Genomic DNA, 16246 nt, shown 5'->3' with positions numbered 1-16246 from the left:
TCATACGCTCAGCTTTTGGGCCCACGTAGACTCCCCATTCTTTGGCCAGAGAGAACGCCTCCAGGTGGAGCACCTGCGTCGGCACTTAATAAGTGAATAGCACTGGACAGCAGAGAATGGGAAAGCCCTTTTAGTATAGGACATAAAATAGTAGGTAATGTCATTATAAAAGATCTTCAAAAATGGTTTTTGGAAACTGTTTTTGAGCAGTATAAATTGAATTTAAAGTAAATGAATTGGTGAAGGTAAATATTTCCTATATTATTTCAGCAACATCAAGGTATTTTTAAATACAATTCTTTTAAACTAACCAACTAAACTTCTTGCTAAATAGTTTAATTTAAATAGTACAAATGGAAGAGATACAACTCTCTAGACGCCTGTTTTTGAGTCTTATTTTTGTTTTTTTTTTAAATGGGAAGGTATAGAAATAACTTAAGGAAAATAATACAATATTATCAAGCAAACATTAAAAAACAAACAAAAAATTATTAAATTTAAAAGAATAGTCTGAAATATAGTTTTCAAAGCCCTTCTCTACTGAGCTATGCTTAACAGGAGGAGCCTAGAAAAACGCAGCAGAAATAGATCAATTATAAGGCTAGATGTTTAGGAAATCTACTCATATATTTTATGCATAAAATATATATGAATTTATTATATATAAATATTTAATAAATGATTAGCTTAAGGTGTGCTCAAAATTTCAAGTAAAAATTCCGAAAACTCTTCGAGTTCTAAGACATGTTTCGGGAGAAACTAAAAAGTAAGAAACATTCAAGAAATACCTCAGTGCAAGAGCGTTAACTTTGAGCTTCTATAACTCATAATATAATTTTAATTTAATAATGATAAAATCCTTAAAAATTGTCAAAAGTAAACCAATATTTCGTACAACAAAAAATCATTTACCTTGAAGCTTACTTAACTGCATTTAATGATGTACTAATAACCTGTTCCTTTTAATTAATTAAACCAATCTCGCTAACCTGGAACCTATTTGTTTTTTCTTGTGGTCTAGTGTAGCCCAGAGCCGATACCGCATAATGTTCATCGATTTATTAGCTTGCTATTTTTTTATTATTATTTTTTTGTTTTTTATGAAGCAACCGCAAACTACTTAATTGAGTTCAAGTGCCGGCAGCTTAAGAGCCCGTCGGGGGATCGGTCTTAGCCATCGGTTCTTAATGTCTGCCCATTATTCAGAATGCCTTTTTGCAGCTGATTTGGTCTTGGAGTAGGAACTATGGACTAGATCTCGATATCGGGGCTTAGCTCGCCTCGAAATTGGAATTGGAGATTTCGGTGGCAGCTGCTGGCTCTTGCGTGTTTGTCTTGGCCAAAAGTGCTACCGTGCGATTGCACATAATTCGTGCCTGTCTCTCTGGCAAATCGGGTCGCCCGGCGATCAATCAATCAGTCAATCAATCAATCGAGGCATGAATTGTTCGGGTGCAGCGGCAGCATCAGCTTATGAGCTGGCACACAGAGAGAGATCATCAAAAGGTGTCGCCTCCACAATGCCACGAAGATGCAGATCATTGCCTCAGAAAAACCACATAGTACCCAATGAATTATAGCTCTTTTTAAGCCTATGCAGATTTCCAAACTGACATTTCTTGTTGCCCCAAAAGAATGGTAATTGTTTCGCTCTAGAACCGCTCCAACCTTTTGGCTTTCGCACGTTTTTGAGGCTTTTGCGAGTGCATTTTAATTCATGGGCGGCTTCAAAAAACCCCAACAAAAATGCAGACTTCGGATTGATCGATCTTTGGTAGACAATAAAAGTGCACCTTTGCGCAAGTTCTCAGATCTCGGAGCGATTTGCCTGTCCCATTATGTGGCACTGGTGGCAGGTGATGACCTCAACTTGGCCATTGGGTCAGAGCAGGAAGCAGCGATCCGTAAACCAGTTTTGCGAACCCCCCTCACCAAAAATAGACTCTCATTAAAAATGGAAATTCTTCTTATTTTTTTTGCATAAATTCTAAACAAACAAATACCACTAAACATATAAAAAAAAAGATTAAATCTTAAAGCTAGCGGGAGGAAGGAACTCAACTCCCTTTAATCTCTGGAGGCCTCCCTCTCGGCGTAGCTTTTTGGTTGGCATTTTGAACTATTTCTGGGATAGAACTTGAGTGCTGATGATTACCAGCCCTTGTTCCAGCCACCGGACTGGGCGCCACCGGAGGACCATCCTCCCGACTGGGCGCCAGAGTAGCCACCGGAGTAGCCACCGGTGTAACCGCCGCCATTGGAGTAGCCGCCGGAGTGTCCCTCACTGATGACCTTCACGATGACCACCTTCTCGACGGGCCTGGGAGCAGAGTATCCACCACCGCCGGAGTATCCACCGCCGCCGGAGTATCCACCGCCGCCGGAGTATCCACCGCCACCGGAGTATCCACCGCCGGAGGACCATCCTCCGGACTGGCCGCCAGAGTATCCGCCACCGCCGCCTCCTCCGAGCTTGCCGCCCAAGCCGCCGCCAAGACCACCGCCAAGACCGCCGCCAAGACCGCCTCCAAGACTGCCCAGTTTGCTCTGCAGCAGCTGGCCAATGCCACCAGCTCCACCACCACCACCACCGCCGCCGCCGCCGCCAAGGAGACCGCCCAGGGAGGCGTGGCCGACGGACAGGATGGTGGCGAGGATCACCAGAATGCAGGCAAAGGGCTTCATCGCGAGTGCTAAGTGGATCGGTGTCAAACAGCTGACCAAAACTAATTCCAACAGTTCCACAGCACGCACCTTTATACCCCCAAAAAAAATCGATGGATCGATTGGTGGCTCTGCAGGAGCGAGATGGGGCGATGATCGGCATGATGTTGGATCGGACGCGTTGCCCAATTAGAAGCCATTGATAGCAGATGAAGCAGTTAAGGTAGATGGAAAAGCTGAAGCAGCATATCATAAACACTGAGAAAAAATAGTGAGTTTAAATTGAAATTTAATATGGGAGTTGTAGGAGATGGAAAGCTGTAGATTTAACAAGTCTACTGTTAGCAAGAACATCTCTCTATGTGGAAGTTAGTCTTAACAGCTTACTAAATATAATTTATTATTAATTTATTATGAATCTTTGTTAGGGATATCATTGAGATGTTAGATCTTTAAGCTATTTGCTTATTTTCTAATGATGGTATAAAATATTTTGTCTCTGTTTCCGGTTCCATTTATCTTCACATATATTTTAATTCTTTGTACTTCAAAAGGTACAAATATGAGTATAGTTTCTGTAACTACATTTCTATTATTTTCATTGAAAATACTATACTCTTGTGATATTTTCTTATAGTGTATTTGTATTTCATAATAACCCACATTCGGTTATGCTTGCCGGTGCGGCGGTTCTTTTGTTTGTCTATGCTAATCTGTGCGCATGCGCGGCTTACTTCCAAACCCGGCTCGTCTTCAACTCCTCATGTTTGTGGCTCCTAAGTCCGCACAGTGGGATGGGTTAAGGTGCTAAAATAAATCAAGGCAAATTGGATTGGGAAATATATAAGCATACATATGTAGTAATGATGGAGTATACACTAGGCAGTGGATGCGAATGATACTTTGAGTATTGAGACTTGAGACTGAAATTCCACAAAGAAATTTAATAGAGTTTCTTCTAATGACATATAATTTAGTTTGTCTATCAAGTGATATATATATTCTAGTATTCAGTCCTTTAAAAAAGCTTATTAGATCTCTAAATACTTTTATAAGACATTAATTTACATAAAATTCTTAAGAGACAAAATGTCTTGTATATGTTTATTGTATTATAACAGATATGGTTTGTACCTATATATATATATATATATATTTCAAGTAATTTGGGTTTATAATTTATAGTTAATGATGCTCCCACTGTGCTCATAGCCGAAAGTCAAACAAATTATCAGCATTTAATCACCGCAGCTAGCGGCGGGCCACAATGGCCCAGCAATCAACATTTATATCAATGTTTTGGCAGTTGGTCAGCAAAGAGAGAGATGGACATAGAGACGGAGACAAAGACAGAGGCTCTTAGCCAAAAAAAAAAGAAAGAAAAAATCAGCAGGAGAAGCAGAAGCAGCCCAAAGTGCCAAACTGATTAATGGGCCTCAGGCTCAAGAGTCGTCAGGTCCCAGGGTCGGTGCTTACTACAGAGAGAACTAAAGCAGGAAGATGGCAAGAACTATTAACAAGTGGCTCTATGAGGCCTATTCAAGTACAGTGAATAATGCTTAAAGAGGGCCAGCAACTTCTTCCTTAAGAAGCTCTTAACAAGTAACAAGCAATGGGTAATGAGTGACAAGTTTATTAAGCACTTTTAAAAAACTAAAAGACCCAAGATGGTAAGTTTACTCAAAGAAATAGTTTATAAATATATCTAGTTACACAATATACTCAATTCTATATCCACTGTATATATACTGTAAGGAATATCCCACATCATCGCTTATTATTAATACGTGAAACTGGTTGGAACTCAGGCTGTGATTCTATTTCTATGCTTCGGCTTGGCATATATTTGCATAGCCGCTCGCCACGACGGATGTGGCGGATTGCCTGGGAATTTGCTTGGTCTCAGTTTTTGTCTAGTTACTAGACGGTACTAACCCGAAAAGCAAATACCAATTTGAGTCCCACTTAGGCTTTGCTCTCCCACAAACTTCACCGATCCTAGGGTTCAATGCACTCGCTCCCCTGGACACACACGCCCGAGAGACATTTGAAGTGAATTTATGCGACAGCAAAACGAAGACAGTTGCGGCCTCATCTCAAATTTGGCATTTACATACTCGTTTTTTGGTCTATGAATATTCATAATAATCGCATAATTCGATTATGGTTCGTTCACTATTCCAAGCTGTAAGCTGCCGACAGATATTTGTGGATATTTATCAATTGGTTGGGAAAACAACAAGCTCAAGAATGGATACAGTGAGTTTCTAAGTCTTAAGACAGCTCTAAACTGAATGAGTGCCACTCAAGACATGAAGCTCAATTCGAATCTTTATTCAGAAGTTGATTTCCTCGTTGTTTAAATCAAAATTGAAGGAAGGTTATATAAGAATTAAAGTGATTGCTTGGCTATTAAAGAAGTATAAAGAGGGAACCATAATTTTGATATTACTTTTATAGAAATATAGTTGTACTGTTTGATATCTTCATAATTAATTAATTGCCAGAAGTTGTTAACTGGTTTTAATTACTTTTCTGTAAGAGTTTCTGTCAAATGTTTAATGATGTAATCCAAGGAAGTTGGGAAACTTATCACCAAACAACAGAAATAACCCTTCATTAGTTCTAATTTTGAATATTCCCATCTACCTGTAATAACACCGAATTCTGAGTTACTTAATTAATTAATTCCAACTTCGTTTAGCTGCCCATTGTTAAGGCCTCGCATTAATTTAACACAAAAGCTTCTGGTTTGCTCGAGAGATCGAGATCGGGTCAGTTCCGTTTAGATTTTAGATTTTGGAAGATCACCGAGACTCCCTCCTCCCACCCAATGCCAAAATACAACCAGATATATACATATATATAGAATACATATATCTGGCTTACAATAGGAGCCAGGTAGCTGTAATAACCGAAGCCGCCAAACTGCGAGTATTTCCCATCGCCTCGCCTTCGGACATCTGAAGGCTTCCATTAAAAAACAACAGAATTAACATATTTAATTGCGAGGTATGTACCCAAACGGAATTACCAGTGCAATAATAAACATTTGCTGCCGGGGAGTTAGTGCATAGAAGTTGAAACCGAAATCGAAACCGAAAAACTTGGCTCAAAAAGTGAAGGGAAATGCCTTATAATTCAAGGGATGGAGGCGGGGCCAGAGCCAAATGGGAAGAGTCATCCCAGCTGGGAGGGCATTAAGACTAAAATTGATGACACTCATAAATTAGTTGGCCATATGCATGGGCTCTGGCTAATAACTACTAATATCGCACTGGTCCGGCATTAATTCAAATCCGCGCGAATTACCCAGTTGCAATCTCCCATTCGCCTCTTATTTTACGATGCCACTCTATTGCATACATATAGTATATAGTATATACATATATTTAATTTACACAGCACAGATGCTCGTACATATGCAAAAGGCTAATTGATGGCAGACTGGCTCATATAAATATAAGCTAATTACACTGTCTTAGACCGATAGTCGTAAAACATCGATACGTAATTGCAGGGTAATCGATTGCATTCGTTCATCAATCACAGAAATCGTCTTGGGGATCGTGGGGAAGAAACTGAACCAACCCATCCATGAGAATATCTAGCAAAAGGTATTATATAAAAACTATTAGAGTATATATTAAAAAACTTTATTTATTATATATATAACTCTTGTCCCTGATTCTACTCGAGGAAGTACTTAGTACCTACCTTCTACCAAGACCCATTAACAAACCAAGGTGCTTGAGAATATATTTATTAAGTGTTGCAATAATTTCTGACTAACATGCCTCACTGCTTCATTGACAAAATTAATTTCAAATAAATTTCCAAATCAAAGGCATTCCGCTGCAAGATAATCTCTGAAATGTGCAGCAAATGTTTGGTAAAGACTTAAGACCGATAGGCGCCTAGAAAACAAGTTTCTGGGTAAATGCAAAATCAAACTTAAACAGGTTGACGCACATGTACGCATAATTTGCCCCTCCGAGATTGGTGTAAATAAAAGATCTATATCCCCCCCCCCCTTTTGTTTATAAACAAACATGCGAATCGTAATTCCGCTGGCCCAAGGCAATCCCTGGTAACCGAATACCCAGGCCCAAAGGCATATCCAAACACTCATGGATCGCCTCAGAGACTCGGCCGAGACTCGTCGACGCCGCAACTTCATAATTATCGAATGCCGAATGAGAAAAAGACAAAGAAAATCGGCGGAAGTAAGGTAAAGCAAAGCGAAGCGCAGCTTAAAAATCAATATGGACAATCGGTGAAACAAAACAAAACGGAAAAAAGCAAAGAAGCGTATGTATTTTCATACAAATCATTGACATCCCATTAAGTGTTTAACAGCGCATGTTTGTCTTTATGGAGTTGTCAAGGATGGGGCTTCCTTTCCTTAGATTTTCCTAATTATACTCTCACTTTTTTCTCCTAGTTCTGCACTTCAGCTTTCGCTTTCTGTGGCAGCGGCTTGCAATGACCTTGAACTTCATTAATTCCCTCCCAAGGGCAGGCCGTAAGGTGCAAAGTTGTAAACAGGTTTCGTTCGTTCGTTCGTTGTTCGGGCGCTTTCCGCAAACGAAAGACTTAGGCAACGAACTTGGCGAAAGCGACACCTGGCGCTCAGGTTGCCAAAGCTGCAGCTTTCGCTGCACTGCAATTACTATTACTTACTTTTCTTATATTATACATTATTTTAAGTTAAATGCGTCTTAAAAATAAGTTGAAAATTCTAAATGTTCCTAATTTTCCAGGTGAAATTTGATTTATTGCCAAAAGAAACAACTGCACAGTGTTTTCTTGGTCTTTAAATATTTTTTAAGCTTGTCTGCCAAATGGTTTAGAAATCCAAAATAAAATTAGGATCTCTGCTACCTTCACAAAAGCTTAGTTAGGTATTCAACCACTTAACAGCAAAGTCCATAGAATTACATGCACTTTTTATCGCTTAAAAGATTTTAAATTTTTAAATTAAAAATTTAAATTTTTATATTCCCCCTCATTGAGTACACACTTAATTTTCATATAAAAAGTTTATGTAAAAACAAATGTTATAGTCAAAAGTACATAGACAAAACATACATAAAGATATATAAAAAATATATATTAATATATAAACGTGCAAACATCAAGTTCTGAACATCATAAAACATTGTGTGATATAAATTTGTAAAAAGTTATTTAAAAAAAAATGTCTTACAGCTAATTAAAAACTCTCCATCCGTCGAAAAAAAGGTGACAGGATGGAATCCTTTGAATCCTTTCGGTGTGTGCTGGTTTTTGTGTGACAATCTTTGGGTGCATTTTTTTTTTTGTTGTAAAACTTATCTAGGTGCTAAAAATGAGTTAAGTAAGAAGCCAACAAGAAGCGTGAATAATCTAAGGACCATTTCAGTAAATAATTTGTGGGAGTGTTACCTTAGAAATCCCTACGTTCTCCTCTGAACTCTGAACAAATCTAGGTAATTTTAAAAGGATATCCATTGATGTCTTGCTTCAAAGCTAGGCATTCGCTGCCCAATCTGGGCATAGATCAATTTCAAGCCAAGGTTGATAGGACAGAGATTTCTGTGGCATGGACCATAGATTACCCACTCTTCACCTTTCACTTGGCGGTGGCATAGGCATCGTGACTCTTGTGGAACACATGGCGCAGCACATCTCGCGTGGACCGCCGGATGCTGTTCCTCAGTGTGTGTTTCTTCTCGTTGGTCAGCTGATCGATGGTCATGTACTCCGTTTGGGCGACACTTGAGCGCAGCTTCATCGTTCGCTCACTGGTATCAATGATGGATATATCGGGCAGGCCGGGTTCCATCTCCGCCTCTGACACGGCCGCCTTTTGGGGTCTCCGGCGCAGACTGTGCCGGATGCTGGTCAGTATGTTGTGATGCTCTCGGATCTCCTCTGGCTTCTCGGGCGACGTGTGCTGCGTGGGATGCATCAGGCGTCGTATGGACTTCCTTATCATGCCCTTCATGCCACCCCCGGTGGAGGTCTTCACGTCCCCGGACTTGCCTGACTTACTGGATTCTATGGAGTGCAGGGACTCCTTGCTGGCAGCCTTGGTGGGCAAAGCTGCCGGTCTGTAGGCCCTAACGAAGCGTGCGGGAGCCTTGAAGTCCACCAGATCATCGGGCTCTTCGTCGGACTCGGATGCGTAGGCCACATCGGCCGCAGAGTGATCCGCCTCCTTGTCCCCCTCCAGAAGGTTCTCCTCCTGCTCTAGGAGCTTCTCTTTCTCCTGGAGCTCTTCCTTCTGCTTGTCTCTCTCCATGAGCTTAACCCTCTCTTGAAGCTTCTCCCGGAGTTGTTCGTGCAGCTTCTCCTGCAGCTTCTCGCGTTCCGACTGCTTCTCTCTCTCCAATAGCTTCTCCCTCTCCATCCGTCTCTCCTGCTCCAGTTCTCTTTCCCGCTCTATCTGCTGCCTCTCCTGCTCCATAGCCTTATCCTCTTCGCCTTGTTCTTGCTCCCGCTGATCCACCTCTGGCGCCTCGCTTATCTCGGTGAGAGTGCGTCGCCGGGTGCAGACCAGACGCCTCTCCACTTGTGATTCAGCCGTGACTACCTGCTGCATCATTAGTTTCTGGGAGTCTGTCTCCATCACCAGCGATACCTTAGGCGACACCAAGTCCAGGCTCTTCCTTGCTACATCCCTCTCCAGCACAACACCGTTCTTCCTCAGCTTGGCCTCGTTGATGCTGTTCTCCAGTTCCAGCTGATAGCGATCCAGCTCCTTACCTATGTCCATTGTGGACTCCTCGCTAATGGCCCCCAGCGATCTCTTGGGCGCCGGCACTGGTGAGAAGACTAGCTTCTCGGCCAGAAGTTTGCTGGGCGTTAGCTGGGCCAGCGACAGGCCATGGAAATCGATGCGACAGCCCACGTTGGGAGCAAAGGGCAGGCCGATCTTCAAGCTGGTCGGCAGTGGCTCCTCGGTATCCCGATCGGCTAGAGCTAGATTAGTCACGCCGGCTGGATTACAAGCGGCGGCGGAAGCCTCACTCGGTCGATGAATCTCGAAGGGATTAAGCGAAGCCGGTGCATCGCTTCCTCGCAAATTAAGAGCCGGATTCACGAAGCCCTTGGAGGGTATGGTGGCCAAACGGATGACCTGTAAAGCGTTGTGAATGTGTTAATTTAATTAATCAATTAATAAATTTGTAAATTGAACACCTCTTACCTCGTATGGATTAAACTGCTTCTCTGGCAGCTCCAAATTAAGGCCAGGATTCTCGAAGCAGGCTGGCTGCTGCTCTCGCTTCTTTTTCTTTGGCGGCTGACGCAGTACCTCAAAGGGATTCGTGGGCAGCTGTACCTGCTGCTGCTGCCGCTGCTCCTGCTTCTCAGCCAGATCTGCTATGGACTTGACCTCCAGCCCGGGAAAGGGATTGCTATTCTCCTTGGCCAGGCGTCGGCGGCCAATCAACTTTTTCGGTGTAGAACTAAATGCGGCGTTGGTGAAGCAGGACTCTGACGCCACAACAGCGGCAGCTGCATCCTGTCGCACCTGGATGCCCCTTTCCGGGGGTTGTTGCTGCGTCGGAGGCGGGGGAGCGGCCGTCTCCCTTTTGCGCTTGCGCGGCGTCTCCGTGAACACTAAATCAGCTATGCTCTTGGTCTCCAACATGGCTTCGGTACTTTTCTTTGTACAATAAACTAGGCACTGGATTAAATCAACGCAGCAGGCGACATTAAAAAAAAACAACGAAAAAAGTCAATTTGTTTAGCTGCGCGTCTATTTGAAAATTCAGATTTAGTGGCTAACCAACACTAAACACGGACGTTTGTAAAAGTTATCGATATAATAATATATTTTCTTGAGCTAAAATATCGCCACTGTACGATGTATCATCTCTAATTTCAGCGCGTTGCGTGTTGCCAACTATTAAGTATTTACGCTTACCAACACTAACGCCGCCGCTGCTTGAAATTCCAACATTTGAAAAACCCAGTAATAAAACGCAGCTGCTGCGCAAAAAACTGACATAAAACTTCGATAAAAAGCACTAAATCCATTGGATCTGTGCGTGCCGTAGCCTCCGAAATTCAACAAGATGTCCAGCTGCGCGTCGAGGCAGCGGAAAACGGGGAAATCCTCGCGCATTCCGCCGCAAGCCAGGGAATACATTTCGGAAATGGCCGAGGATCGGGAGCTGGAACGCTTCATGGCCCTGTCCTCGACAGCGAGCAGTGGAGCGAGTGGCAGCCTCCACACCTGTGCCGTGCGTGTCAGTGTATCAAAAGAGCGTACTGCGGGCTCTCGGCCTGGAGCCCCTGGCCACAGAGCTCGCCGTCCCAGGAGCAGGGAGGACCAGACTGAAGAAGCAGAAGAAGCACCTGAAGAGGCCCTCTTGCAGCTGCCAGTATCTCCCACGGGCCAACAGGCAGCAAAGTCAATGAAAAGCCAAGAGAATTCGCCCGACGCGGATAGCTATCGCATTATTCCGATTGTGCTGGTCGACGATCAGTGCAAGTCTCGTCCAGTCGCTGCCACGCAAACCATGTCCCTTTCCGTGGAGGACCTGCGCACACCCACCAAGCTGCCTGCAGAGATGCACACAAAGAAGACGCAGACGCCGGAATCTGCTCTCAAGTCACATAAGCGCCTGGAATGGGATCCGGCGGCCGACGTTGGGTACTACAAGCGAGCGGTGTCCACGAGTAATATCAGCACGCTGGAGCGTTCCGTTCTGGAGGAGTGCGGCTGGCGCCAACCGATGCAGCAGCAGCAGCAGCGGTCCGAGACGGACTTGGATAGATTGCAGCGTCACGAGGGCGAGGAAAAGACAGGGACGCCCATGCAGGAGAAGACAACTGTACCGCTAGCATCCAGTACTATGGTGTGTCGCCAGGTGGCATCCGCAGGCGCCTCAAGAAAAGCGGATTTGTATAGCAGCTCCAGAAGCGAGATATCTAATGGCAGCTCCAGAGGAGATCCAGTGAACAGCAGCTCCAAGAGAGACGGACCTCTAAGCAGCTCAAAGAGTGTGACTTCGCTGAGCAGCTACATGAGAGAGGCTCCGCCAAGCAGCTCCAAGAGTGTGGCTTCCTGCACCTCCAAGAGTGTGGCTTCCTTCAGCTCCAAATGTGTGGCTTCCTTCAGCTCCAAGGACAGCTTCAAGCAAGACGGTTCCCACATAAGCTCCAGAACAGGAGTAAGCTCCAGAAAGCAGGAACTAGGAAATAGCTCCAGTATAGACGCTCTGCAGGCGCATATTAGCTCCCGAAGGGAATCGCTCATCAGCTCCCGACGCGAGTCGCTAGCTAGCAATTCCCAGGTAGCGTCAAGGCTTAGTTCCAGAGCAGAACAGTCTCAGAGCAGCTCCCGCATGGGTTCCGAAATAAGTTCAAGGCGGGAATCCCAAGGCGGGACCTCGTTATATGGCAGCTCAGCGGCAAGCAGTTTCGACTACCACATCAACAGGGAGGAGGAGCTGGAGTGGCACAAGTCACTGCAGATGCAGAAGCAAAAGGAGCCGCGACGAGAGCAGTCAAGGGAGCCGCGACAAGAGCTGCGCCGGGAGCACAGTCATCAGGCTAGCGATCAGCGCAAGGATCCAAGTGGGACTGACCGCAGCGAAAAGGATTATAGGCAAAAGGAGCAGAGGAACAAAGATCAGAGGAAGACGGAGCTGCGCAGAGCGGAACAGCGTGAGAAAGAGCTCGAGCAGGAGCGCCAGTTTACAGCCGCTCAATTCGAAAGGGTCCTTGGTCGCCGGCGCGAGAACAAGGAGAACCTAAAACCACGATCCGCCTCCACGTCCGCATCCTCGCTGCACAGTTCAGCCAGAGCTGCAGCTGGCCCCAAAAGAGACCTCGACCTGGGCATTGATCTGCTCTGCTCTCTGGTGGAGGCGCGCAGCCTCAGTCAGGGCCAGAAAAAGTCACTGGTTCGCGACATAGCCAGGCGGATCGCCTGCCTAGACCTGGCCGAGACAAGCAGCATAGCGAGCAGTCGCAGGGAGCGGGCAAGAGGTGTTCCAGTGACTGGGCCTACGCAGCGTCAAGATGTGGCCACAAATACATCGGTGACAGGATCGCAAAGCTCCTCCCTTAAGAGGCAGCCACCAACCGTGGTGAGTCTGCCCGTTCCAGCGCCGCGAAAACGCAACGCAGAGGGCACTCCTTCACCGCTGCCCAGCAGCTCCATCTCCGCTATCAGCTCGACCAGTGCCTCCAACGAGGTCATTACTCAGAAAACAAATATACCGACACGAGATGCCGCTTCCACGGATGCGGATGTGGATGCCGATCAGGATGCGGATGTGGATGTGGATGCCGAGCCAATGTCTGCCATCCGGGACGCTTTGACTCCGATGACGCAGAGCGAAATCGAGTACGAGGAGCGCATGAAGGCGGGCATGGACCCCGAGCGGAGGAGTCAGCTCAACTGGATCGAGGCGGAGATTGAGCGTCTGCAGTCACTGAAGGTCTTTTTGGCGGAAATCAAAGACAATCTGCCCAACAGTTCCGTACCCATGGCACCGGACGAAGAATTGATGATTTCCAGTGACGAATTGATAATTATAGAGCCGCAGGATGGAGCTAAAAGGATGGAGAAGGTGCAGACTGAGTCGTTGCCCAAGGAAGAAGGTAGGCGCAAAACATCGGACAGGCAACTGGTTAATGCTGTGCCAACGGAGGACCAAGAGGAAGATGCAATACCCATACCACCAGTGCGTATTGAATCGGTGCGCGTGTCCCCGAGGGTAGCCTGTAACTTGCAGGCAGCATTGCCACCGGTGCCGCCGCCTCATCGCTATCCGCGCACTAAGATGGATACGCCTGTCCTAGCCTCACACAGCTCCTCCAGCGGCCGCAGCGAAAGCGTTAGCTCCTTTGTTCAGCAAAGACACCGCCGCTTCCGCGAGCATTACCAGAACCAACAGCAGCAGCAGTTGCTGCTCCTCAAGCAGCAGCAACTGCAGCGCCTGCAGCAGCAACACAAGCATCAGCAGAAGCAGCAACAGCAGCAGCCGCAACTCTGCCAACACAAGCACCAGCCGCGAGTGGAGCAGCACAACGTTTGTGAGTCCCACCAGTCGGTAAGACAGACGCTTCTATTGCAGTTTTCTATTTCGCGACTATTAAGACCTCTCTTTCTTTTTCGCAGAGACACCCCAAGCAGCACAAGGAACAGCACAGGCTGGGACAACGTGAACATCAGCAATACATGCAGATGATGCAGTACGACCAGACTGCGGCATCAGGCAGTGCCTATGCCACACCCCACTCGAGTGCCAGCGACTGCTACAGCTGTGCGGACAACGAGCGAGAGAAAGCCATCTACTACCAGGTGGTGAACTCGCCTGGAGCTAGCGCCAGTTACGTCCAAGCGGAACCAGTGGCGACGGCAGCCACAACCACCACTTCGGCCTCCTCGATGATGGGCCTCAGCTCAGAGATGTCTATACCCATGGGCAGGATTAATACCGGCGGGACGACCACGACGACCACCACCACGCATCAGTATGACGATGTCGCCTGTCAGCGGAGAAAGCGACGTGTCGGCGGCGCTGGTGGTGGTGGTGGTGGTGGTGAAGAGAGAATGCAGCGCCAGACCCTGCAAGTGCGTCCGCGCGGCATCGCCTATGTCATCCAGTTCAGCCCGTCGGGCAGCGGCGAAGTGGTGCCGGAAACGCGTTCCCTGCAGGACCAACTGCAGCTGGCCCGTCCTGAGTTCTGTGCCAAGTCCAAGCAACGCAAGGCCATCCTGAATCAAATGCAAATGATGCGCAATTTGCGCAGACGAGAAATGGACGAACTGGTAGCGGAGAACAATGGCAGCCTAGAGACACTGGACAGGCGGCTGCGCTTGCAGCTTCCGCCGCCGGCCACTAGTAAGTGTGCATCATCTATTGCCAAAAGCTACGCCATTACCGATTTGTCTTTAATTCTTTGCAGCGCGTCTGAGAATATTTACCACCAAGGAAATGAAGGCCATGACCACCAAGAAGTGCCAAAGATTGCCCGAGGTATTGGACGCGGTTAATCGCGAAGTGGAGTTGCGCAGACGTCGGACCAATCGCCTGATGCGAGATTTATTTAACAAGGTTGGTATCAAATGTTGAATCCCTTTTGAAATGTTGTTCGTTTTTATTCCCATTTTCATTAAAATATATTCTTCCATTCTTGCAGCGCATGCGAAATCGTGTGTCCAATGGACAAGTCTCGCTAAATCACAGCAGGACAATCATCTAGGCAGGATGCCTCACAGCTAGACAATCAGCACAAAAGGACACTCCCAGTACAAACATTTTTGGAATTTTATATTCTGTTTTCTATTTTTTATCATGAGAAATGTTAAATTTATAAGTAGTTGCTAAATTAGGTGATTAGAATAGGAGTTACATGGAAACTTTGAAATGATCTGGCACGAATAGCTTAACGTACCAAAGGGGAACTGCGATTTTGGTTTATTTATTTTAATTCTGAGTTTAATTTTAACATAAAGAAATATGTTTTCAAGTCCAAACAAAATATATAAATACAGGACAGTTATCAATGGAATAAGTTGGACCAGCAATCATTTCAAATTTTCCATCATCGCAATTATATTTGTCGTATCTTCTAAATGTTAAATTACGTTTGTAATTATTATTATTCAAGCCAAATTACAATGAAATAGCATAGACCTATGTTCAGGGCACACAAACAGTTTTTATAATGTTTAATATTCAAATGTTCGGAAAAAATTATTAATAAAATGATTCATATGAACAACAATACTGAGAAACATTGTTTTACATATTCGTTTAAGGGGTTGCATCGTTAAAATGTGCAAAAATTAAAAAAAATATTTTAATATCTTAAAAAGGAAAATTTGGTATGCAGAATTGTTAAGCGCCAAACAACTAATTCAGAACCGCTTTCCGAATTGAAATTAAGGCATTTTTGACAAAGCTATGCGATTTTTAAACCTTGGTTGTTCCAAAAAATATGATATAGAAAAATCCCTTACAAAAAAATTATCAAAGAAAAATATCAATTTTAGGAATCTTGCTGAGGAAAATATCATTTTTTACAGTGAAGGAGCCATTTCCGACCCTATAAATCATATATATTCTTGATCAGCATTAACAGGCAAATCGTTCTAGCCATCTCAGGAAGCAAAAGAACCATTTTAAATTTTTTCTAAAAAATTTAAGGGGTTGCATCGTCAAAATGTGCAAAAATTAAAAAAAATATTTTAATATCTTAAAAAGGAAAATTTGGTATGCAGAATTGTTAAGCGCCAAACAACTAATTCAGAACCGCTTTCCGAATTGAAATTAAGGCATTTTTGACAAAGCTATGCGATTTTTAAACCTTGGTTGTTCCAAAAAATATGATATAGAAAAATCCCTTACAAAAAAATTATCAAAGAAAAATATCAATTTTAGGAATCTTGCTGAGGAAAATATCATTTTTTACAGTGAAGGAGCCATTTCCGACCCTATAAATCATATATATTCTTGATCAGCATTAACAGGCAAATCGTTCTAGCCATCTCAGGAAGCAAAAGAACCATTTTAAATTTTTTCTAAAAAATTTAAGGGGTTGCATCGTCAAAATGTGCAAAAATTAAAAA

At 44.6% G+C, this 16246-nt stretch overlaps 3 protein-coding genes across 3 annotated transcripts; 1 reads left to right on the top strand and 2 right to left on the bottom strand.

The window, feature by feature from the left end:
* Nucleotides 1-1948: 1948 nt before the first annotated feature.
* LOC110184331 (uncharacterized) lies at nt 1949-2722 on the bottom strand. Its single transcript, XM_020952826.2, has one exon. It carries the CDS (start codon nt 2683-2685, stop codon nt 2152-2154), a length of 534 nt encoding a protein of 177 aa, XP_020808485.2. The 5' UTR covers nt 2686-2722; the 3' UTR covers nt 1949-2151.
* Nucleotides 2723-7321: 4599 nt separating this feature from the next.
* On the bottom strand, nt 7322-10340 carry pon (partner of numb). Its single transcript, XM_020952801.2, has 2 exons — nt 9857-10340; nt 7322-9787 (listed from the first exon to the last, which is right to left on the bottom strand). The coding sequence occupies exons 1-2, from the start codon at nt 10301-10303 to the stop codon at nt 8279-8281; spliced, it is 1956 nt and encodes a 651-aa protein (XP_020808460.2). The 5' UTR covers nt 10304-10340; the 3' UTR covers nt 7322-8278.
* A 104-nt stretch (nt 10341-10444) lies between these two features.
* On the top strand, nt 10445-15402 carry Alms1a (Alstrom syndrome 1a). The gene is made up of 4 exons (XM_020952799.2): nt 10445-13721; nt 13790-14516; nt 14581-14729; nt 14815-15402. The coding sequence occupies exons 1-4, from the start codon at nt 10731-10733 to the stop codon at nt 14875-14877; spliced, it is 3930 nt and encodes a 1309-aa protein (XP_020808458.2). The 5' UTR covers nt 10445-10730; the 3' UTR covers nt 14878-15402.
* Nucleotides 15403-16246: the final 844 nt, after the last annotated feature.

This window comes from Drosophila serrata, unplaced genomic scaffold (assembly GCF_035046125.1).
Source record: "Drosophila serrata isolate PLE 108 unplaced genomic scaffold, ASM3504612v1 contig_293, whole genome shotgun sequence".
Classification (NCBI taxonomy): domain Eukaryota; kingdom Metazoa; phylum Arthropoda; class Insecta; order Diptera; family Drosophilidae; genus Drosophila; species Drosophila serrata.
The sequence above is the reverse complement of the archived record's forward strand: the minus strand, read 5'-3'. Positions and strand labels throughout refer to the sequence as shown.